The sequence below is a fragment of the Salvia splendens genome, chromosome 12 (genome assembly GCF_004379255.2).
Source record: "Salvia splendens isolate huo1 chromosome 12, SspV2, whole genome shotgun sequence".
Lineage (NCBI taxonomy): Eukaryota > Viridiplantae > Streptophyta > Magnoliopsida > Lamiales > Lamiaceae > Salvia > Salvia splendens.
Window position 1 is genome coordinate 16,785,223 of NC_056043.1, and position 25,360 is coordinate 16,810,582.

General features: G+C 40.2%; 1 protein-coding gene, 1 long non-coding RNA gene and 1 pseudogene across 2 annotated transcripts; 2 read left to right on the plus strand and 1 right to left on the minus strand.

Annotated features, from left to right (window-relative positions):
* The first annotated feature begins 3,062 nt into the window (after positions 1-3,062).
* Positions 3,063-10,806, plus strand: LOC121757615 (annotated as a pseudogene).
* Positions 10,807-12,151: 1,345 nt separating this feature from the next.
* Positions 12,152-14,408, minus strand: LOC121759273. The gene is made up of 2 exons (XR_006041633.1): positions 12,477-14,408; positions 12,152-12,394 (listed from the first exon to the last, which is right to left on the minus strand). It is a non-coding gene; the product is annotated as an uncharacterized LOC121759273 (long non-coding RNA).
* A 9,096-nt stretch (positions 14,409-23,504) lies between these two features.
* Positions 23,505-24,083, plus strand: LOC121757616 (secreted RxLR effector protein 161-like). Its single transcript, XM_042153133.1, has one exon. The coding sequence runs from the start codon at positions 23,505-23,507 to the stop codon at positions 24,081-24,083; it is 579 nt and encodes a 192-aa protein (XP_042009067.1).
* The last annotated feature ends 1,277 nt before the right edge of the window (positions 24,084-25,360 follow it).

Here is a 25,360-nt window from a genome sequence, read left to right on the forward strand (position 1 = left end):
CCTTAAGGCAGAAAAAGGCTTAATTAAATTATGTTGGCATTTAATTGACTGGATATTTAAATTTTTATTATTTTTTAGTATCTTTAGGAAATTAATCATTCTAGAATTTAATTCTTATCCACGTCTACTATAAGATATTTCTAAAATAAACGAATTATTCAAATCTTAATTAGACCTGAAAAATTAAATTCAAATTATTTTCATTTTCAAGATTAGGAAGAGAAATTATATTATTTAATGTATTCCTACATATGTATCTTATTAGGATTCTAGATATATAATCATTAGGAAACTATTAAATTATTCTTGTCCATAGATATAGTCAATAATTTAAACATTCCTAAATTTTAGGGAAATCTTCCCAAAATATTTTATTTCCATTAAATAATAATACTTTAATGATATCTTTTAATTAAAGAATTAAATAATCATTAAAATAATCCATCATCGATATAGTGAACGACGAAAAATCTGATGAGTTCTTCATCAGATAAGCCGACGAGACAGCCACCACACTTCTCGGCCGGCAGCCCGCTCTCACGGCTCTGCTTCCCTTGGCCATGCACGGCTGCCTCCCGGAGGCGGCGATCTCCGACCAGCGACTTGCATCAGCGCGCGACCGCCGCTAGCCTTCCGCCCCCCGTCCCCGTCGTCGCGCCTAGAGATGCAACTCCCCATGGCTCCCACTGCTCCGGCCAACCACCGCGCTTGCGCGCGGCGCTTCCCGCCGTCACCGGGGCTGCTTCCTCCTTGGGTTAGGGTTATCACGGTGGTTCAGCCACTGCTGCTCTCGGACGATCAGCGGTTCCGCCGTGGACCACTCACCGTTGACCATGGTGTGGGCTGCGCCTGGGCGGTGCAGTCTCGGCCGGTGGCGCGCACGAGCCCATGCTCGTCTGCGTGTCGCCCCGTGATCGCTAGCGCTCGACTCCCACTCAATTCGACGCCCTTCCTCGATCAGCTCGGTGCGATCCGTCTCGGCGTGAGCGCCGACGGATCGCACGTCTCGTACGATCGAAAATTCAAGTTCTTTAATTCGATAGTTCTTAAGTTCATCATGCATAAAATATAAACAAAAACACTAAGAAAATGCTTCGCAATCAAATAACACATGCATACATGAATTTCCCGAAATTTAAATCCAAATAATTAGAGCCAAAGACTGGCTCTGATACCAATTGAAGGGGTTGACAGCGGAAGCGGGCATCAAATTGATCACATAATAATTTTGATCTATTTAGCAGATTATTTGGACAAAATCTATTCGCGTAATTATCACATGTATCAAGCTCATAACTTGAATTTAATAATGCTTTAGCGTAGTGGAAACCTAAAACATGCTTTCTACGGAGTTAGCCAATTTACCTCGTTAATTTTCCAAAGAATCGAAGTTGGCTAGCGGCTTCTCCACGTGAAGATCTTGAGTACTAAACCACGGATCTTCTGACTGGTTCTCGGACTGTAAACCGATATCAGTGTGGGCTGATCTTACCAGAATACTAGGGCTTAAATAAAGAAGATGCAATTCCCTCACGGAGGAGAGCTGGAAAAATCGTCCCTCTTGAAGAAAGAGGGGGGGGGCGAAAATTATGATAATAATTAAATCTATTTTCTGTCTCATTTATTCTCCTATTTATATTAAGTCATATATTGGGCTCAGTCAGGGATTTATGGAAGAATTTGGATATAGCCTCCCCCAATTAGCTTCTTACTAATTAAATTAAACCCACAATTTAATATAAGCTTATATTGGAATATTTCGAGCAGCCACTACAGAAGTAATATTGCACTTCCCATCCAAACCGAAATTACAAGTATTCCGGGTTTCCATTTGTTTGTCGTTCATTTCCCGTGCTTAAGATAGAAACGTCCATTAATTAATCAATGTCTGTTATGAACTTAATTAATTAACATATTATTGACTCCAATAATGGACTTAGCAAAAGCGCTTATTTATTATTAATAGAGTAATCAAACTCCAACTAGCTAGGTCCCGAATAATAAAACCTTATTTCGAGCTCCTCTTGTGGACGTTATCAAACGAGACTCACCTCGCGACCCAATATCCCAGGATTCTTGGGTTGCGAAAAGCCCGCACCATTTGGTAAGTCAAAGTAGTGCATAATCAATATCATATGCTCAATGCTAACGTATATTGATTAAGAAATTAATTATCAAGACCTCGTCTTTAAGTAGATAGCATAAAGACTCGTGTTGCTGTTAGATCCAATTTAGTGCTATACCACATCAATGTCATCTTATTTCAATAAGGCTTAGAAATATGCGGACTGACATTGCAACCTTTCACGATAGGTAGTCTAGGCCTATCTAGGTTGTGAAATTCTTATTTTTCTTTGTTCAGAACTGACCGTGTTACCTTAAAGTGAACGATGCCCACAACCGGTCTACTAAAACAAAGACTTAGATTTTGTTACAGTGCTTATACATTTAAATATGCAATAAACATTCATTAAATGTAAAACATAACTACATTATGACAAAAATAATCGGTTGCATCCATTGGAAAATAAAATATAGAGTTTTACAGTATTCAATCACTCGAAAGATGATTTCTTGTATACAAACTCTAAAAGGAGGGGAGAAGAATGGCACTGAAGCCGCTGTGTGTGTTGTGTGTGGGTTAAAGATAAGTTATAGCGATTTGGGGAGGAGAATCCGATATATTATCCATTCTGGTAAGAAATGCCATCGACGTTGGCATTTTTGAATTAACTTTTTTTTTTAAAAATCTTTTAACCACGCCAACCGAATCAGCATGTAAATTAAGAATTTGAATTTTTTTTTTCAGTAATTGGTTAAATACGCCAGCGAAATTGACGTTTTTAAATTAAACATGCCAACCTTACTGGCGTTTTACAATAAAGAATGTATTTTTAAAAAATCACAAATTAATTGTAAAATGTCATCCTGGTTGACATTTTTACTTAATATCACGTCGACACGGATGACGTTTTCCCATAAATGGAACAAATAATAAAGTGAGCACATTTTTTCAAATTAAAGACAGTTGTGCAAGATCCGAAAGAGCAGAGTTTGCTGTGATGGCACAGCCGAGCTGCAAACCTCGCCACCCCAACAATCTCCGCAACGCCGCGGTTGCGCTTCTTGTTCCTCTCCCTTCACTTTTCTTCTATCTCTCCTTCCTCCGCCGCTGCTCCGCCACAGAATCACCCGATTCGCTCTCTCCCCTCTGGGCGTGGTGCTACCACCACCCTCTTCTCTTAGCCAACGCTCTCTTTTTTCTCAATGTCAATCTACTCTTTAGGCTTGTGGGTCTCCTCCAATCCACCCACTGGGTCTGTTCCGTAAAACTGTATTGTACCTCGCTTTTACCTGTCGGTTATTGCAGATGATAGATTTGTATTGGACGCTCATACCTGTAATGTTGGTACACTACTTCGCCACTCACCCAATTGCAGAATCCAATGCTTTGAGATCGAGGCTCGTGATTCTTTTGACCTGGATTTGGTCGTTGCGGCTCACTCACAGCTACTTCCGCCGCGAAAGGTGGCAGTGGAGTGCACGAGAAGACTGGAGATTTAACGATTTGCGGCGTCAATACGGCACAAACTTGTGGTGGATGTCATTCTTTGCTGTCTATCTTTCGCAGCATGTTGTAGTTGAAATGTTTGATGAACGTCCTTGGTGCAGAATTGGGGTCACCGGAGGTATGAACGGCAACCGGAATTGCACCCACGCGAATCGAACTACGCGGAGATAGTATGAAGGAAGAGGCAGGGGAATTTTGCATTAATTCTGAATAATGATTTTACAACTGAAAGATATCAGCTTTTATAGCTGTGAATTACAACATAACAGACTCGATTCTCAGATCTAACAAACTAAGGACTAAGACGCGTGATGATTTGATCCATGCTTTCCCCCCACGTATGCATGCATCCATGCCTACGTGTTTATTTAATATCCACCTCAGCGTTTATTCTTCACCCTTCACTACGTTTCATGCACCAAATCTCCCCCCCTCAAAAGAAACCTTGACCTCAAGGTTGGAAGTGTGGAAATTTCTCCTGAATATCATGAAGGAACTCCCACGTAGCATCCTCCGGGAAAGAATTAGCCCAGTGAACAAGGACTTGAGTTGCCGGCCGATTACCCCTCTTCACCAACCGACGTTCGAGGATTTGAGCAGGCTCGAGGAAAGTGGAGTTACCCATAGTAGGCAGCATACCGTGGAGCTGCGAGAGAGGCCCCATCTTCTTTTTGAGTTGAGAGACGTGAAAGACCGGATGAATCTTGCAATCTGAGGGAAGAAGTAGTTTATATGCAACCTCCCCAAACTTATCCACCACCTTGAACGGCCCAAAGAACCTAGGACTGAGCTTCTGGAACTGACGGTCCCTTAAAGTGTTCTGACGGTAGGGCTGCAACTTCAAGTAGACCCAATCGCCCACCGCGAACTTCCGATCGGAGCGGTGCAACTTCAAGTAGACCCAATCTCCCACCGCGAACTTCCGATCGGAGCGGTGCTTATCATGCTGCTGCTTCATGCGGCGTTGTGCCCGGCCCAAATGATGCTTGAGGACCTCTATCATTGCCTCACGAGCCAACAAACTTTCATTAACATCATGGACCGCCGAATCGCCCCGAAAATAAGGAAGGTGGAGTGGAGGCGGATAACCATACAAAGCCTCGAATGGAGTGGTCTCAATAGCCGAGTGAAATGATGTGTTGTACCAGAATTCAGCAAGGCTTAACCATTTGCTCCAGTCGGTTGGTTGATCACCACACATACACCGCAAGTACGTCTCCAAACAACGATTGACCACCTCCGTTTGGCCATCGGATTAAGGGTGGTAAGCCGTCGACATGTGAAGTTCGACCCCTTGAAGCTTAAAAAAATCCGACCAAAAGTGACTAAGAAATACCTTATCCCGATCGCTAATGAGGACCGTAGGCAAGCCATGGAGCTTAAAGACATAGTCTAGGAAGGCCTGGGCCACTGTAAGAGCGGAGTAAGGGTGCGTAAGACTTATGAAGTGGCCATATTTTGTGAGCCGGTCGACAACAACCAATATAGTCGATTTCCCGTGGGACGGGGGAAGTCCCTCAATGAAGTCCATACTCACTTGTGACCACGCCTCCTCTGGAATAGGGAGTGGTTGCAGAAGGCTCGGGTACGCACTAGGATCGTACTTGAATCGTTGGCAAATATCACATTCGCGTATGTAATTTCGGATTTGCTTTTCCATGTTCGGCCAATAGAATAGAGAAGATAGCCGCTTGTAAGTAGCCAAAATGCCTGAATGTCCCCCTGAACTTGAATTGTGGAACAAGTGTATGATCCGAAGCCGCAAGTTTTGATCATTACCAACCACCAAGCGACCCTTTCTCCTCAATTGGTTGCCCATCCATGAGAATTTGGATGCTGCCGAGGGGTTCTGCTGCAGAGCAGAGATGGTGGATTTCAGCATGGGATCAGAGGTCCATGTAGCCTCGATCAAAGGGTAAATGTCAGTGGAAACCGATGTGATCGCCATACAAAAGATATCGGAAGAGTGAACGCGAGAGAGAGCGTCCGCAACCACATTATCCACTCCCTTTTTGTAAGTGATTTCAAAGTCGAATGCCATCAACTTGGATAGCCAACTAAGCTGACCTGGTGTGGTGAGCTTCTGATTCAACAAATGACTCAAAGTTTTATGGTCTGTACGCACCTCAAAAGGTTGGTGGCTCAAGTAGTGACTCCAGTGGGTGACCGCGAAAACAATAGCCAACAACTCCTTATCATAAACCGAGAGGCTCCTGTGTTTAGCAGATAACGTTTTACTGATAAAGGCTATGGGATGGCTGTTTTGCATCAACACAGCACCTATCCCAAAGCTTGAGGCATCAGTCTCCACTAAAAAAGGCACCGAGAAGTCCGGCAAGGCCAGAACCGGAGGGGAAATCATCGCAAGTTTAAGCTCATTAAAAGCTTTATCAGCTGCCTCATTCCATCTAAATGCATCCTTCTTGAGGAGATCTGTCAGAGGTCTACATATGATGCCATAGTGTCGTATAAATCTCCTGTAATAGCCGGTTAGACCGAGAAATCCTCTCAATTTGGAGATTTCAGTAGGAGCCGGCCAATCTTGCATAGCCTTTAATTTCTTTGGATCAGTAGCAACCCCTTGGGCAGAGATAACATGGCCGAGATATTCGATTCTATTCTTAGCAAAGTCACACTTACTCTCCTTAGCAAAGAGAGAATGCTCCGTAAGTTTAGCAAATACCAGCTCCAAATGGCTCAAGTGAGTATCCACGTCCTCACTATAGACTAATATGTCATCAAAGAAGACCAACACGAACTTCCTCAAGAACGGCCGAAAAATATCATTCATTAAACCTTGAAATGTCGCGGGTGCATTGGTAAGCCCGAAGGGCATCACCGCAAATTCATAGTGACCATCGTGGGTGCGAAATGCTGTTTTAGGAATATCCTTAGGCTCCATTCGAATCTGATGGTAGCCAGCCCGAAGATCAATCTTCGAAAAAACAATTGCTCCCTTCAATTCCTCAAGAAGTTCCTCAATCAAGGGAATGGGGTATTTATCCTTCACTGTCATTTTATTCAACCGCCTATAATCCACACACATCCTCCACGTACCATCCTTCTTCTTCACCAAGACAACGGGAGAGGAAAATGGGCTAGAACTCGGTTGAATGAAACCTTGCAGCAGTAAGTCAGAGACTTGTTTCTCTATTACATCCTTTTGTAGAGCTGAATGCCTATAAGGCCTAGAGTTTACGGGAGCAGCCCCAGGCACCAGAACTATTTTATGGTTGTGGGAACGCATTGGAGGCAGAGAGCTGGGCTCGGCAAAAACTGATTTCTGAGAGTTCAAAAATGAGCTAATAGGAGCAGGTAGCTCAGTGTTCTGTTCTTCTGTGTTCTCCACAGCCAATATGTCAGCCTTCCCTTCATTATTTACCTTGATGCAACACAACTGAGCACCCTCACAGTAAGTCAGCAATTTATTCATCTGTTTCTCAGAAACAGTGTGCACCTTGTGCTCACTTTGGCTTCCCCTCAAGATATGTCTACGGCCATCCAAATGAAAGTCCATTGTAAGATTTTTGAAATCCCATTGTATAATGCCCAGAGTCTCCAACCATTGAACACCGAGCACCATGTCACAATTCCCCAAGGGCAGTAAGAGCACATCAGTGATGAAAGTTGTGCCTCGCAGAGACCATTTCAGACCTTTACACATCGAGTTACATTCCAACCTATTACCATCCGCTACATCCACCATCACAGGGCTAACATGAGTGAGATAGAGACCCACCTTTTTAGCCAAATTAACATCTAGAAAATTATGTGTGCTACCTGAATCAATGAGTATATGCACAGCCTTTTGCCCCACTCTACCAGTAACTCGCATCGTTCTAAACCCCCTAGAGGAAGAACCACTAATAGCATGAATGGAAATCAGAGGATTCTCATCCTCCACAGGGTCCTCTGCCCTAGCCTCCTCATCAGATTCCAGAATCCCCACCCCATCGTCAATTTCCAGTAAGTACAGTTGCTTCCTAGCACAACGATGCCCCCTCTCAAACTTCTCATCGCAGCCATAACATAACCCCCGAGCTCTCTTATCCGCCATTTCCTCTTCCGTCAGTAATCTCCTGTTTTTCACCATCGGCATAGTAGGTGTGGGAAGCAGCGGGTTAGAAACGTGTGGAGGCTTAGAATCAGCTGGTCCAAACCGTTTAGAACCCTGAGAATATCCCTCACGCGGAGGATTGGATAGATCTTGTAAACGAGCCAAGGCATACGCATGTATAAGAGTTTGCGGCATAAACATGCGCACCGCTTTTTGAACAAATGGTTTCAAACCGTTTATGAAATGGCTAATAGCATAGGATTCCGAGAGTGAAACACGACCAAGCAGTAATTCAAAACGATCGTGATAATCGGCAACTGAACCTGTTTGTTTGAGGGCTAAAAGTTCAGTCATCGGATCCCCCAACAGCTGATCGCCGAACCTGCCCTCCAACGCTTGAAGAAACAGTGGCCATGGAGTAAACATTGGTCGATCATGATACTTAGACCAGTTTTGGAACCATTGAAGGGCGCGGCCTTCAAAATTGATCACCGCCAGTCGCACCTTCGCTTCCTCCGGTGTTAGATCCACCGTGAAGAAGTGATCGCACCGCAAAATCCAACCCGCCAGATCCTCACCATTGAAAATCGGGAAGCCAACCTTCGATTGACGAGTGGCAAAGTATTGAGGGCGATGTGGAGCACCATTCAGTCCGATCGGTCCGAACGACGCACCGGGAGCTGGTGGAGTAAAGCGAGACATCATCTCGTTCTGCTGCATCTGGATGGAGAGAAGTTCCTCACGCAGCTCCTTCATGGTCAGATCGCGAGCTCCATCGGTGGTATCGCGCAGCTTATCGCTCTCCTCGCGCCGGCGATCAGCATCGGCGAACTTTGCAGAGAATTCCGCCATAGCAGTCGTGAAGAGCTCCTCCAGACGGCGCTCCCTTCTCTTCTCCCCAATTTCTCATTTCCTTCTTCAAATTAAAACCCCAAACGAAGTAGGCAAACTCTAGCTCCATCGCCGCTGTACCGGATCCTACTTCTCCTCCCTCTCTTGAACCCTCGCCTCTCTCTGTCTTTTCACTACTTCCCCAATCTGGAGCAATCAAAATATGAAGCCAATCCTCCAACTGAGATGGGGGTCAAGACCGGAGGATGGAACCAGCGTCGCCGTCATCTCCTCTCCGGCGCTCGCACAGCAGCTGCTGGAATCAGCAGTGCTCGCCGACGCTTCGCGAGGCATCAGCCGTTGCTGTCGATTCGCGCTGCTGGTTCTAGGTCGCCGCTGCACCAGGGAGTTAACGTGGCTGATTTCGCGGCCTCGCCGTCGCCGGTGGTCTCCGAGGCAACCCCTCGGCCTTAAAGCTAAACCCCCCTTTCTATAAGTTAAGACTTCTACTGTCTTCTCTAGCATAATACGTTATGGTTTTGGTAGCAACTATGTGGGTCTAATTATTTGAGCTTACTGTTGAGATTATAAGCTTTGAGGCAGCCTATGATTGTTCTTGTTTCAAAAAATTGTGTGATGCGGGAAATCTAAAGCTCTAAGTTCTTGAGTATGAGATTCGACTATGATGCAGAGGGAAGTATTTTGATCCCCCAACAGCTGATCGCCGAACCTGCCCTCCAACGCTTGAAGAAACAGTGGCCATGGAGTAAACATTGGTCGATCATGATACTTAGACCAGTTTTGGAACCATTGAAGGGCGCGGCCTTCAAAATTGATCACCGCCAGTCGCACCTTCGCTTCCTCCGGTGTTAGATCCACCGTGAAGAAGTGATCGCACCGCAAAATCCAACCCGCCAGATCCTCACCATTGAAAATCGGGAAGCCAACCTTCGATTGACGAGTGGCAAAGTATTGAGGGCGATGTGGAGCACCATTCAGTCCGATCGGTCCGAACGACGCACCGGGAGCTGGTGGAGTAAAGCGAGACATCATCTCGTTCTGCTGCATCTGGATGGAGAGAAGTTCCTCACGCAGCTCCTTCATGGTCAGATCGCGAGCTCCATCGGTGGTATCGCGCAGCTTATCGCTCTCCTCGCGCCGGCGATCAGCATCGGCGAACTTTGCAGAGAATTCCGCCATAGCAGTCGTGAAGAGCTCCTCCAGACGGCGCAGGTCGCCGGAGCGTGTCTCCACCATCACAGATTCCGGATCAGTGAATCTGATACCACTTGGTGCAGAATTGGGGTCACCGGAGGTATGAACGGCAACCGGAATTGCACCCACGCGAATCGAACTACGCGGAGATAGTATGAAGGAAGAGGCAGGGGAATTTTGCATTAATTCTGAATAATGATTTTACAACTGAAAGATATCAGCTTTTATAGCTGTGAATTACAACATAACAGACTCGATTCTCAGATCTAACAAACTAAGGACTAAGACGCGTGATGATTTGATCCATGCTTTCCCCCCACGTATGCATGCATCCATGCCTACGTGTTTATTTAATATCCACCTCAGCGTTTATTCTTCACCCTTCACTACGTTTCATGCACCACCTCAACAAACATAATGCTAAAAAATGTTTTTCTTTTATGATTTTGATGGAATGGCAGGTTTTCTTGATTGGAATATGCTTGCCTCTCTATGTTGTCCACACAAAGGACATGCAGATTAATGCCTGGGATGTAGCTGCTGCACTAGTTTGCTTAACTGGTGTCACGGTTGCATATTTCGCAGATACGCAGCTTCACAATTTCGTTAGCAGAAACGAGAGGCGGAAACAGCTCGGACAGTCCTTAGTGCCGAATCTTGATGAGGGTATGTGGTACTACTCACGGCATCCAAACTATTTTGGCGAGCAGCTGTGGTGGTGGGGATTGGCGGTCTTTGCTTTGGAACTTGGATTCTGGGTGGAGTTTTTATGGTGCATTCGTTAATAGCTTGTGCTTGGCCTACGTTACAATTCTTGTCGAGGAGCGAATGTTGAAACAGGAGTACCGGGCTCAGGCATTGAAGAAGTATCAAGAAAGTACGTCTGTTTGGATACCTTGGTTCAAGACATCCTCAGCAGGGAAAGAGAAGGGAATATGATTGCTCCGAGTATGTCCACTTCTAGTCTCATTGCTAGTTGTAGCTTTTCATTTGTCACGTATTTGAAATGAAGTTGATTTTCTGTCAATCTCTCATGTTTTTCCATTGGAATTTACAATGTAGGAAGATGTTACTTGGTATTTTTGTCTGGTTGAACATGTTAAGAAGATTATACAAAAATTAATCTGTTCAATTTGCTATGTTGATGAGTTATACTATTTCATATGCCACACTGTCCTGAAATGTTTAGGAGAGCTTGGGATCATGCATGTTTTGGTATTTTGCATCTCCTCAGGTCTAGAGCTAAGAATTGTGATCATGGAATCATAATGTTAAATCATTTATTTTGCATTCCAGCAACATAGCAAATATTAGTATCCCACAATATAGAATTAAACAACCATTGGCTCTATTTTAGTCTTTGATGTACTACATTTGTTGAATTAAACAAGCACGAACTATTAAAGTCCCTAACTTTGATTCTCCCATGTCAAGTTTGTGCCTCAAAGTTCAGACTAGTCGATATCACCATGAATAAGGTTGCATTGCAATGTGGGCATAGTCTCATAGCTCATGGTCCCTCTTCACTCACAGGTGACAGTAAAATAACTGCAATTATACATGTAACCAAATTAGTACTTCACTGTACGAAAGAAATTTGGATTCAGACAAATCCTCATCCAGATTCTTTGGTTGTTGGGTTGTTATCTCTCTGTATCTACTCTCACCCATTTTGGTAGTTCTTAATTTTATTGGGTTGGGTAATTTGTGATTTGGATGCTGGATGTCATCTTTTTAAATCATTGCGGTTGCTAATGTACCCTCTGTGCAGCTAAAATGACACGTTTCTTAGTCGGCACGAGATTTTAAGAGTTATAGGTTAATTGGTGTAAGTATTAAATGGAAAGAGAAAGAGAGTTGGATATTTGAATTGGTGAGAGAAAAAGTGTATTGGTGTATTAATTGTAGTATTTCCAATAAGAGAAATGTGTCATCTTATCTGGAGTGTGTCATTTTGATAATATCCTAAAAAGGTGTTCGAAAAAAGTTTTATTATTTAGAAACTTGCCAAGTTGGAATTTATTGAAGAATAACAAATAAAGATTTCGAACTAGACAACTCTTGAAAAAGATACTATTAATTAATTAATTCCATATGATAGACTTAAATCATTTAATAGATGTTTATATCTTAAACAAAAGAAATACTCCCTCCGTCCCAACTAAGTTGGGTCACTTCTTTTGAAAATGGAGATTAAGAAATTGGGTTGAATGAGTTAAATGAAAATAAAATAAAATATGAGAGATAAGAGAAAGTAAAGTAGGTGATAGAGTAATGTAAAAATGATTAAATGTTTTATTTTTTGTCAAAAACAGAAATTACTCAACTTTGTTGAGACAGAGGCAATAATAACTTAAAGAGTTTAGATGTAATAGCCGAGACCTAGATTCTCGAGAATTTTGAAATAAATCTAAAAATTTATTTAAGGAAGATGAAAGGGTATTTATTTATATTCTTGAGTGAACCAAACATGATAATTAGAAGTTCCAAACTAAGCTTTATTTCACAAAATGCTTGACGACGAAAACAAAGACAAACGAAATACACGTCAACTAGCTATTACATATTGAAGAAAGTTACATGTAGAGCTACTCTATTACAATAGGAGGAAGGAGTGGGAACTAGCTACGGCATGTTTAACACCGGTTATTGCCTCAACTGCCGACGGACGATGGGCCGATGCAACGAGCTAATAGCCGGCAACGAATAGTCTCTTTTCCCTGCAAAATGCAAATAAGTGAGCCAAGGAAAGCAAGGAAAGGAAGCAGCAACGTACGACTAATGGGGGAAGGGAGGTACTACCTTTCTATGAGTGGGAAGGAGCTGCACATAAAGCTGGCAGACAATCCCTGCACTCCAGCCACCTGCCCCTGCTTCACCTTACACATGCGAAACCGTACAAAGACCTTAGTGTTTATGCTGCAAAAGAACAGAGAAATAGGACGCTGCAGAGCTGCAGTTAACAACCACCCCAACCCTATGTACACACTGCAGAAATCAAACAAGAAACATAATTTCAAGAGTCCTTTTTGTCCCAAGCTAAACACCAAACAACATTAATTAAAAAGTACTACAGGATCATGAAGGGAAGATATGTTGCATGTGGAAAACAAAATGGGAATCAGTTTTGTAACAAACATGAGTACACTCTCACAACCAACAAAAATGTCCCTGCAAGAGGATCAAGAGTAGCAGATTTGCAGTTACCAAATCACCTATAAAAACCTCTCCATACACCACAACGCTTTCTCATTTCCATACTTGGAAATCTTCCAGAAATTAGAATAGTGAGTTGAGAAAAGGAAAACCAACAAGTGGTGTAAGTCCAGCAAGAGAATCCCTTTCAAATCATGGCCGCAACAGGTAATCAAAATACTTCCCTCTGCATCATAGTCGAATCTCATACTCAAGAACTTAGAGCTTTAGATTTCCCGCATCACACAATTTTTTGAAACAAGAACAATCATAGGCTGCCTCAAAGCTTATAATCTCAACAGTAAGCTCAAATAATTAGACCCACATAGTTGCTACCAAAACCATAACGTATTATGCTAGAGAAGACAGTAGAAGTCTTAACTTATAGAAAGGGGGGTTTAGCTTTAAGGCCGAGGGGTTGCCTCGGAGACCACCGGCGACGGCGAGGCCGCGAAATCAGCCACGTTAACTCCCTGGTGCAGCGGCGACCTAGAACCAGCAGCGCGAATCGACAGCAACGGCTGATGCCTCGCGAAGCGTCGGCGAGCACTGCTGATTCCAGCAGCTGCTGTGCGAGCGCCGGAGAGGAGATGACGGCGACGCTGGTTCCATCCTCCGGTCTTGACCCCCATCTCAGTTGGAGGATTGGCTTCATATTTTGATTGCTCCAGATTGGGGAAGTAGTGAAAAGACAGAGAGAGGCGAGGGTTCAAGAGAGGGAGGAGAAGTAGGATCCGGTACAGCGGCGATGGAGCTAGAGTTTGCCTACTTCGTTTGGGGTTTTAATTTGAAGAAGGAAATGAGAAATTGGGGAGAAGAGAAGGGAGAGAGGCAGTAGACGGATAGGAGTATAAAATTGGGCCATGCCCATTTAAAATAAAATTTGGGCCTTTGTTTAGAGGAATTTAAATCTCTTTTGGGCCTGAGATTAAATTAAATTGGGCCATAGAAAAGAAGGCTGGGCCAAATTAAATAAAAGAATTTCATCCACTTAACAAAATCTGGGCTTTAGCATAGAATTAAATCCGCTAGACCAAAGCCCTAAACAAATTCGGGATTTAACAAGAGAAATTCCCCAAGCCACGGAAGAAGACAAATTATTAAGCCGTGTGAAGTAGTATTAGATAAATAACTAAAGCAAACCCTTTATTAGTGACAGGAAGTATTTTAAAATACTTGATAATCCGGGAATTTAGTATACTCGCACAGTTCGGCCAGATTCCGAATAAATTACATCGCTGATGTAGTTGCAGAATTAAGATTTCTAAATTTAGAAAGAACGAAATAAAATAATAAGCACACGCTTAGGCATGCATTCATGCAAGATGAATAATTACTTAAAGCCTCATTTAAGTATATTAATTTTTAAAGGAACGTCGTCGCATGACGCGTAATCCTAGGACAGGAAAAGCACTCGTTTGAAAGAGTTTGAGCAAACGAGGTGGGCTCTTCTTTTCTTTCAAAACGTGATTTTATGTGAACACGTGAATATTTTGAGATGAGTTGTCATGCCTTATTTTATTTATGATTACTTATCTGTTGGCTATGCCAAGCAAGTTAAATCGAATTCGGGTCCCAGTAGGGCCGCAAACCCTACTCGGACTAGTGTACACATAGGGACCGTGTGCTAGCGCCAGGTTGGCCGGTCCGATGATCGTGGAATGTGGCCACATTCCCGGTTCACACAGATTAGATATGGTACATCATCAGAAGTTTAAATGACTGCAGTCTATTTTCAGAAAGAAATAACAGTTTTAGTGATTGGGATAAATTTTCAGAAAAACCCCGTGTTCACTCAGCTTGGCTGACAACTAAAAGTGAAAATGTTTTCGGCATGAGCCCACTGAGTGCATCAAATACTCAGCCCTGCATATTGTTTTCCTTAATGTGCAGGTTGATCGATGTCAAAGCCGAGGAGGTGTTGGGACAGAAGACTAAATAAGTAGGAAGATAGCTGGTGTAGTATGTCTTCATACATATTACATCTGTCTTGGTACTCTTCCGTTGCGCAAATTTAGAACTTGTTCTAGTAAAGACAATTGTCCTATAACTACTCCGATTCAGTATGATTTGTACCCTCAACACATTTCAGACAAAGTTTCTTTTAAATTTAGTATCTTATGATGAGTTGAGACAGTTTCAGTAAGGTTTAATCGCGATATAGCTACACTTTCTTTGACTAGGGAGATGTGGTCGTGACATTAGATTACTGGTAATTTGGGATTTAACGGACGATCAATGGAGTATTATTTTATTGTGGTGGCTGATAATATTCTGTTGAGCTTGTATTAAATTGGTGCTCCATGGATCCATAATCTGTCTCATTATAATTCTAAATAAAAGGAGACTAGAAAGAAGATTGGTGACCTAATTCACTTACAACTTTTGTTAAATACTTTCACCTTTAGTGGAAATTTTTAGTTCTTCACAGTTCCTTTCTAGTTGAGTCCTTTCAACTCTGACAAGCTTTGTCCACCCAAAGGTCATTATCTGAGTTCGGGATACAAAGATTAGAAGATTCGTGGTCGAGTATGAAAACATCACATGGAGAACGCGCAAGTAATCTTTGATTCTTTGGAGAATCTGTTTGGTAATTCTAAACTGTAGTATTTTCATGAATTATGGTTTAATTTCTTAACATGAAATATGGGTTCTAGCATGCAATTTTTTTGTTTAACATGTGAACTATTAATCTCATAATCGTTCAAATAGATCTGCATGTATGATTTATTTGTGAATGCATGACGTCCGCTATGCAAGGAGCACCAAACCTCAGCAATTAGCATCAGAGTCAATTTTCAGCTCTGAATATGTAGATTAATTTCATGTCATGTGAATTGCTTGAACGCATGAGTTTCTTTGTTTGGTTAATGTTTTTATGTGTTGAATATTCAATGACAAGAACGCCAAGAACACGAAGAACATTGACAGTGAGGGCATGTTTGGTGATGACGTGTTAAAAATAGTGAAACTTGTCGTTGAAGAGGTCAAAGTTTTGTTCCATTTTATTTATGATTTCAGTTACAATATTAAGTGGTAATTAGGAGAGGTCTAAGTTTCTTCCATTTTATTTAAGACTAGTATCACACCCGTGCGATGCACGACTCGATTTAATTTCATAACCGTGAATTGATATTTTGAATTTGTTACTTAAAATCTGATACAATTACATTATTTATGGATTAAAAATCACATATATATTTATGTACAATCCCCAAAACAAAAATAAAGAAACTTTAGAAATCAACGAAGTTTAAATATGTAACCCCAAAAATACAAATAAAGCAACTTTAAAAATCGCATACACATATTTAAGATGTTAAAAAAGTTCAATTATGTATGTACAAATTATGTACATTATCACTGCCTATTGATTAAAACCCCAATTACTAAATTAATAAAATTGAAATTATAAAATTCCAGCCCCGTTCTCTAACTTCACCTTTTTGTCTCCTTATTTCATCATTTTTAAATCTAACTTTGTATGTATTAAAATGTGACTTGAAAGGCTCTATTAAGATAATGTAGTCTCAATTGTATCAAGGTTGTCGAAAACGGAATACAAAGTTTCTAAATTAAGAAATCTTTAAAATACCAATAGGCAACTCAAATAAGAATTAAAACCCGCTTATACAAATTATTGATGAATGAAAAATTGATGGAGTAGCAAAAATGTAACATGATTTAAATTAGTAAATTATTTACTAAATGATCAATATATCTGAAAATAACACTAAATAATTGATATATTGAATTCATTTGCTATGAATGTAATTTTAAATGTACTAATAAATATTAACATTACAAAATATTTAAATTTTCAAACTATTTATTTAATAATATCCAAAATCGTATACATTAAGCCTCACCAATATTCTAAAATATTTTCTAAGATAGGATCCAAACAAATATTCGTAATCTCCAAATCAATATGAAGCTCTGATAATACCTAACTTAAGGAAAATGTACGGTTTTCAGATTAAAATAGGTATGAACAACAAAATCAATCACGCAGAAAATATTCCACTAAAAGTATTTTAAGTGTAGTTATTTCTCCAATATACTTTGGCAACATCCCGTAAATATTGCAACTTCTCAATATCTTGCGTTATAGCAAGATCTATCAGAATCAGAATCAGAATCAGAATCATATAAAAGCAATGAAATACACTATGATATGGCAATGAAATATATCGCACTCACATGAGTGCGATATATGTCACGATCCCTACTGAGTTTTAAACCTGCAAAATAAATATAGAAACCTAATAAAATAAGAATAACAAAACACATATCATACGGTCAAGAAAAACACATTTCAAGCTATCGACATTTGACTTGTCTCCAGGTTCATTTCCAAAACACGAACATACAAAACTTGGATGACTGATGCAGTTATGCTAGGTTGTAGATCATCATTGTGAAAGGTGAATTCCATGGTTTCAATATTCTTCCTTTCATAAGACCACAATATTGGTAACATAATAATCACATAAAAAGAGTACGGTAAAATCTAATGAATATTAATATACTAAATAAAGACTACAAAACCTATTGAGAACAATTTTTTTGCAAAAAATCAATAGTTCAATGGGAGAAGCAACGAGGAATTGAGTAATAAGCTTAGATATGACACATATTTATAGTCAAAATATACAAGAATCTATTCCAATCATTTTAGCGTGTTTCCAAACAATGTGGGGGTTACAAATTACTACTACTAATTAGTGTAACGATAATACCATTGGCAGTTACAATGCCATGATTGAATTCAACGTTTATTGATAAACAAAATAAACAAAAAATTACACTCAAAATCCAAAATTTATAAATATTTAATAGTTTGCCCAAATTCACAAATATTCAAAATGATGGCCAAAACTCGCCTTTTATATATGTATAAATTTCTGTTTCCTTATTTGGTGGTATTTATGAGATTTAATTTTCAATAAGTTAAGATAGCTGAGGTTTTCTTTCACCTTTAAATATTTTGTAATTGTTGTTATTTGATCTATCTTCAAATTTAAAGAGCAATAAATTTGTGTCCTCTGTTAACTCTCTTGTTCCTCCACATTTTTGCTTTCATATTTCTTTACATGGTAGTACAACTAGTTGCATATCAGGTGTTTGATTTTATTACTCTAAGAAGATGAATGGTGGAAGCAGTAGCAAGTAGTACATCTGGTTCTATAGACAAGCTTGTTGGCAACAAATATAGTTATTAGAAGTTATGTGTGAAAGCTTACCTGCAACAACATGATTTGTGGGATCTTATATCCGGTGAATATGAACTCCAGGAAGATACACCACAAAATGGAAAAGCGAGGAGAAAGTGGAAGATCAAGTGCGGCAAAGCTTTATTTGCTTTGCGAACGTCGATAAGCAAGGATTACATTGAGCATGTCTGTACTATGCAATCTCCCAAAGAAGTGTGGGAGACACTTGAAAGATTGTTCAATCAAAAGAACACGATGAAGCTCCAATTTCTTGAGAACGACTTGCTGGTCAGAATAAGCTAACGATTTCAGAGTATTTTCTAAAAGCCAAAAGCTTATATTCTTAAAATTTAGAATTAGATGTTGAGGGGGCTGTCAACGAAGTTCGGTTGCGTCGCTATCTTATTTGAGGATTACGTGAATAGTTTATGCCATTTATCTATTCAATACAAGGATGGGTAAATCAACCTTCTATCATATAATTGGAAAAGTTGCTATCTAACCAAGAAGCATTGGTAAAGCAAATAATTGGTGGTAACAACCCGTCTTCGTCTTGTGTCGAAGAGGTTCTATATGCAAAATACAAAGGAAAGAGCAGGTTTACATCCAAATCTTCATCAACTGGTGTTAATTATTCTGAAGGTGAAGGACATTCAAAGAAATCTTCTCCAGAAGTTTATAGATGTGGAAAGCTCTGACATATCAAGCGCAATTGTTGAGTGAAGGTGAAGTGTGAACGATGTGGGAAAGCTAAACATATTGTTAGAGACAAAGAAGAAAATGGAAATTTATATTGAACACTTTAAAAGTAAAATGCAAATTACAATAAATATAAAGATAGCTCCTTCTAAAGAAGGCCCTCTTCCCTTCACGGAAAGGCTCGGCAAAGCCATGCAATACTCTAATGTTCTCCCCTTCCTTCTAACCTTAGCACACTATATATAATGGAACAATAATTAAGACGCAACAAATGATAATTAAGACTAATAAACTAGACAATAACTGACAATTATTAATAATAAAGACTGCATAACAACCACTCTCTCATCATGTGTTGAAACCACTACGGTGCTACCCATTATTCACTGCCATCCACTAATTCTAAGGCATGTAACTGATGTGTATCAATTGCACCACCCGTGAAAATAGCCTTGTGTTATGGTTTTGTATACTAGAAATCACCTTTCGAGTGATTGAATACTGTAAAACTCTATATATTCTTTTCCAATGAATGCAACAGATTAATTTTGTCATAATGTTGTTATGTTTTACATTTAATGGATGTTTATTGCATATTTAAATGTATAAGCGAATGAAACAAAGTCTGAGTCTTTATTTTAGTAGACCGGTTGTGGGCGTCGTCCACTTTAAGGTAACACGGTCAGTTCTGAACAAAGAAAAATAAGAATTTCACAACCTAGATAGGTCTAGACTACCTATCGTGAAAGGTTGCAATGTCAGTCCGATTATTTTTAAGCCTTATTGAAATAAGATGACGTTGGTGTGGTATAGCACTGAATTGGATCTAAACGGCAAGACGAGTCTTTATGCTATCTACTGAAAGACGAGGTCTTGATAATTAATTTATTAATCAATGTACGTTAGCATTTAGCATACGATATTGATTATCTACTACTTTGACTTATCAATAGGTGTGGGTTTTTCGTAACCCAACGATCCTGGTATCTTGGGTAGTGGCGATTAATATCTAGCGGTGCTAGGATTGCTATTATATTGAATCATTCGCGAGGTGAGTCTCGTTTGATAACATCCACAAGTGGAGCTCGAAACAAGGTTTTATTATTCGGAACCTAGCTAGTTGGAGTTTGATTACTCTATGAATAATAAATAAGCATTTCTTGCTAAGTCCACTCTTGGAGTTTATAATATGTTAATTAATTAAGTCCACAGCAGACATTGATTAATTAATGGATGTTTCTATCTTAAGCACGGGAAATAAATGACAATCAAATGGAAACCCGGAATACTTGTAATTTCGAATTTGGATGGGCAGTGCAATATTACTTCTTTAGTGGTTGATTGTAATATTCCAATATAAGCTCATATTAAATTGTAGGTTCAATTTAATTAGTAAAAAGCTAATTGGGGGAGGCCATATCCAAATTCCTCCTTAGATCCCTGACTGGGCCCAATATGTGACTTAATATAAATAGGAGAATAAAGGAGACAGAAAATACACTTGTTTTATTTGACAATTTTCGTCCCCCCTATTCCAATGAGATGAACGATTTTTGCTCTCCTTCCGTAAGCAGGATTCTGTCTTCTTTATTTAAGTCCCAGTATTCTGGTGAGATTTGCCCACACAAATATCAGATTACAGTCTGGGATACCAGTCAGAAGATCCGAGGTCGAGTACTCAAGATCTTCACATGGAGAAGACGCAAGCCATCATTGATTCTTAAGTGAATCAACGAGGTAAATTGGCTAACTCTGTAGCAAGCATGTTTTAGGGATTATTTGTGCTAAAGCATGTTTAAATTCAAGTTGTGAGCATGATACATTTGAGAACTACGCGAATAGAGTTTATCTAAATAATCTGCTAAATAGATCAGTTTTTATTTGATCCGTTAGAACGCATGCTTCCACAGCAAACCCCTTAACCTTGTCCACAAGGCTAAAAGGGTCCTCCAAGATCATGTGGTTCAACGTCCACCGATTGTTCTTTCCCGATGTCGTGGAACATCTCACAGGTCTCAACATCTTCCTCCTCAACTTAAACTTGTAGAGTCTTTGGCGGACAACGATGGGTTGGACCAAACATTAACCCACACTTAAAACAAGTTCCTGCGGCGACATGTTTTCGAAACTCTTTGTTAGAAATACTCTGAAATGGTCGGGGGTTATGTGGTGTACAGGTTGTGGTACCTTGTTCTGCCTGTGAAGAATTCATCCTTGGACCCATCACTGTTAACATGTGCGCTTCCTTTCGTGCAACGGATGGCTTGAGGATGGCTTGACGTTTGTTTGAATGGCATTCGTATAGTGGGCAATATTCGGATCTTTTATTTGCATCCGTATTTGAGGCTTAAGACCCTAAGAAGAAGCTCAAATATTGACTCTCTGTAAGGTTGGGAAGTTGTGCCATTCGACTTTCAAAAGATGATATGTAATCGTCGAGGGAGCCCACTTGTATAGTGGTATGTAAAGCTTCATATTCATCCAAGGCGACGTGCATTCCAAATCGGATTTGGAGCTCTCGAGAGAAATCATCCCATGTTATCAACGACGATCGTTGTAACAGGACTTGAACCCATGCCATTGCCAGACCAGCTAAAGTAATGAGGGCCACTTGCACACGACGTTCAACAGGTGTGTTGTGCACAGAAAATATTGGTTAGCCCTAGCAATCCATAGTAACACGTCCTTGCCCTCAAAGGAGGGCAATTCCATAGATTTTTGCAAGGACAAGGGTGTGGCAAGAGTATTATTGCCCTCAGTTGTTGTTCCATTAGAGTTTGAGCTCCCGGAAGTACCTGGGCTGCCCGCGGTCAGGAGCTGCCTGAGGTACTCGAATTCGGTCCGTTTATACGAGTTGATTTTTGATGGCTCCAAGGTTAGTGTTGTATTCCTCAATCGCTTTTTCTAACCCCTCGACACGAGTCTCCATTCATGTCGTCATTTGTCCATGTTCACTGCACCAATTTGTTGGAGAAAAAGAAGCAAATGGAAATTTATATTGAACACTTTGGAAGTGAAATGCAAATTACAATAAATATAAAGATAACTCCTTTTAAAGAAGGCCCTCTTCCCTTCAATAAATATAAAGATAACTCCTTTTAAAGAAGGCCCTCTTCCCTTCTCGGAAATCCTCAGCATAGCCATACAATACTATAATGTTCTCCCCTTCCTTCTAACCTTAGGATATTATATATAATTTAACAATAATTAAGACGCAACAAATGATAATTAAGACTAATAAACTAGATAATAACTGACAATTATTAATAATAAAGACTGCATAACAGTCACTCTCTCATTATGGCTTGAAACTGCTACGATGCTACCCATTATTATGTAACTGCCATCCACTAATTCTAAGGCATGTAGGTGATGTGTATCACATATTCAACGCAATTGCCGCACAAATTTTACTAAAGAATAAGCAAATGTGACTTATGAAAACGATGAGTATGAACAACCAAAATGAGATCAATGTCTATCCATCGACGATATCTGTCAAGCTAAGGCGCCAAATCTAGTTGCAGATGCTGGTACAGGTGCTAATACCTCTATAGTCTATAACTATGAATGGATCGTTGATTCGGGATGCTATCACCACGCAACTGGAAATGATCCTTACTCTCGTGTGTTCGTCCCCACAATCAAAAGAAGGTTATTGTGACTGCGGATAATTCGCTACACCCTATAGTAAATGAAGGCCAATTTAGCGGTGAGAAAGATGTCTCTCTTGAGTACGTCTATCATGTTCTAGGCTTGAAGAAGAATCTTGCATCATTTCTCAAATTGCGGATTCTGGGAAGTATGTTCTTTTTTTGGTCCACATGATGTGAAAATTATTTCCAATATAAAACACCTTGATGCTGATGTTTTATTTACTGGAAAGAAAAATGATTCGCTCTATGTATTATCTGCAAATGAAGCATATACTGAGAACACAAGTCAATATGATAGTGCCACACTTTGGCATGCTCGATTAGGCCATGTTGGTTTTCAATTTATGCAGAAAATTTCTTAGAAGAAGCTTCTTGAAGGTGTTCACGTGTTCAAGAAAATTTATCCATGCGGTTTGTTCCGGTTTCCAATATGGAAAATCAAATAGACTCCTTTCTCAAATTCAAAGAATAAAGCTTTCGCTGTGCTGCAGTTACTTCATTCGGATCTGATGGGCCCCACAAAACATCAAGTTACTGTTGCTATCGTTATGTGATGGTTATTGTGGATGATTTTTCTCGATTCTCATGGGTCTTTTTCTTAGAAAAGAAAAGTGAGGCATTCTCCAAGATTATTCAGTTCAAGGAGCAAGTGGAGAAAGAATTTGGGCAGAAAATTAAATGCCTACGCACTAATAATGTAGGTGAATTGTGTCTGATCAATTTATGAATTATTGCAAAGAAAATGGTATTCGACGTCAGATGACTTGCTCGAAAGTCGAAACTGCACAACAAAATGGAGTTGTTGAGCGTAAATTGGCACATCTTACATCCATTTGCTTATTATGGATGCATGCAAAGAACCTCCAAAGAGGGTTGTGGGCAGCAACAATTCAGTCAGCGAGTTTTGTCGTGAACCGATTACCTTCGTTTTGATATGAAAAAGGTTGGGAGAAGTTAATTGTTTTCTTGGCCTAGAAGTGACAAAGTTAGATGGATATTTTTTCTCGCAAAGAGGATATGCTTCAAACTCATTGGACCATTTTCGTATACGGGATTCAAAGCGAATGACTACTCCTATGGAGTCATACTTGAAGTTAGCTAAAGATGAAGGAAAGTTGCTAGCAGATGCAACACTTTTTCGCCAACTTGTTGGTAGTTTATTCTATTTACCTATCACGAGGCCTCACTTATCTATCACGAGGCCTGACATTTCTTTCTCTGTTGGAGTCATATCACAGTTTATGGGAAAGCCACGAGAGCCACAATTGATTGCAGCAAAGCGAATTCTTCGCTACATCAAGAACACTCTGCATTTCATATTGCATTATAAGCAAGGAACATCATTCTTATTGAGTGGTTTTGTAGATGCAGATTGGGCCGGTGATATGAATGATAGACGCTCAACAATAGGCTATTGTTTCGATAGGGGATCAGCAGCAATCTCGTGGTGCAGCAAAAAGCAAAGCACAGTTGCCCTCTCAAATTGTGAGGCCGATGGCTGTTCAAGAGTATATTTGGCTCAAGAGGCTCGTCCAAGAAATTTTTGTGACTTGAAGTATTCGGTTTTGATTCGTTGTGATAATGTCATGCTCGAACAAAACACATCGAAGTGCATCACCATTTTGTTCGAGAAAAGATTTTGAATCAAGAGATCAATTTGCAGAAGATAAGAAGTGAAGATCAAGTGCTGAACAATTTTGAGTTGCTCTTTGCGTTGCTGACAGTAAGTTTTCACTAAGGGGGAGTGCTGAAAAATAGTGAAAATTACATGTGAAGCCATCAAACTTTTGTTCCATTTTATTTAAGATTTCAGTTATAATATTTAGTGGTATTTAGGAGAGGTCAAGGTTTCTTCCATTTTATTTACGATTTCCATTGCCTTTTCTGGAGGTATTTATGAGATTTACTTTACAACAAGTTAAGATAGTAGATGTTGTGGTATTTATGAGATTTAATTTTAAGACCGTAGATATTTTCTTTTGCCTTTAAATATCTTGTAATTGTTGTTGTTTGATCTATCTTCAAATTTATAGAGCAATAAAATTTGTGTTCTTTGTTATCTCTCTTGTTCCTCCATATTCTTGCTTTCATATTTCTTTACATGACGTGCAGCCGGCGCTGAATGGGCGAGCCTCGGCGTTTGGAGAGGCATTGCGCGGTGGCTCAAATGCATGCGACGGCAACGGAGAATCAAAGTATCAACATCATTTACGTGTATTTGGATTTTTCCAAAGACGTAATGGGTACATATAACCATTACATGGACTTAATGAATGCATGTAATGATTGTGTTTCATAATTACTATGATTACCTTCTCCAATATCTTGTGTTACGTTTTTACCCGTGACAAATGTTACGTATTGCGTTCGTGAATTTGGAAAATCGTTGTCGCGGATTTGGGGATTCGCGCGATGGCACCGACTCCGATTAGGAAGCACCGCGATGGTGGTTGGGCAAGCTGTGACGCCGGGCAGTCCATGTGGCTAGGCAGGCGATCAGCTTACAGTCGCGATGAGTTCCGATTGGGCAGCGGCGACCGCTCAGAGCATGTTGTTGCGATGCCGGGCAGGCCGAGAAGCTAGACAAGCTGCGGCACAGGGCAGGTTACTACAGCAGCGACATTCTGATCGGCGACGTCGAGCACTCCAGCAACGGCTGCGGTACAAGTGGGAGCCCAGCGGCGGTGTTACCAGGTTCGTGCGGCGGCGCAACTTTCCAAAATTAATTAGGTTTTTCTATACCCTAGTAACTAATTTTGGAGAAATTTTTTAAATTAGTTATGATTTCCTAAACCCAGAAATTAGTTTTCGATATACTAGTATTATCACCCGTGCTATATACAGGACATAAGATTTTCAAATAAAGTAAGATAAATTCTAACTTAAATATACTAAAATAAAAAAAGTTAAAGAAAATATA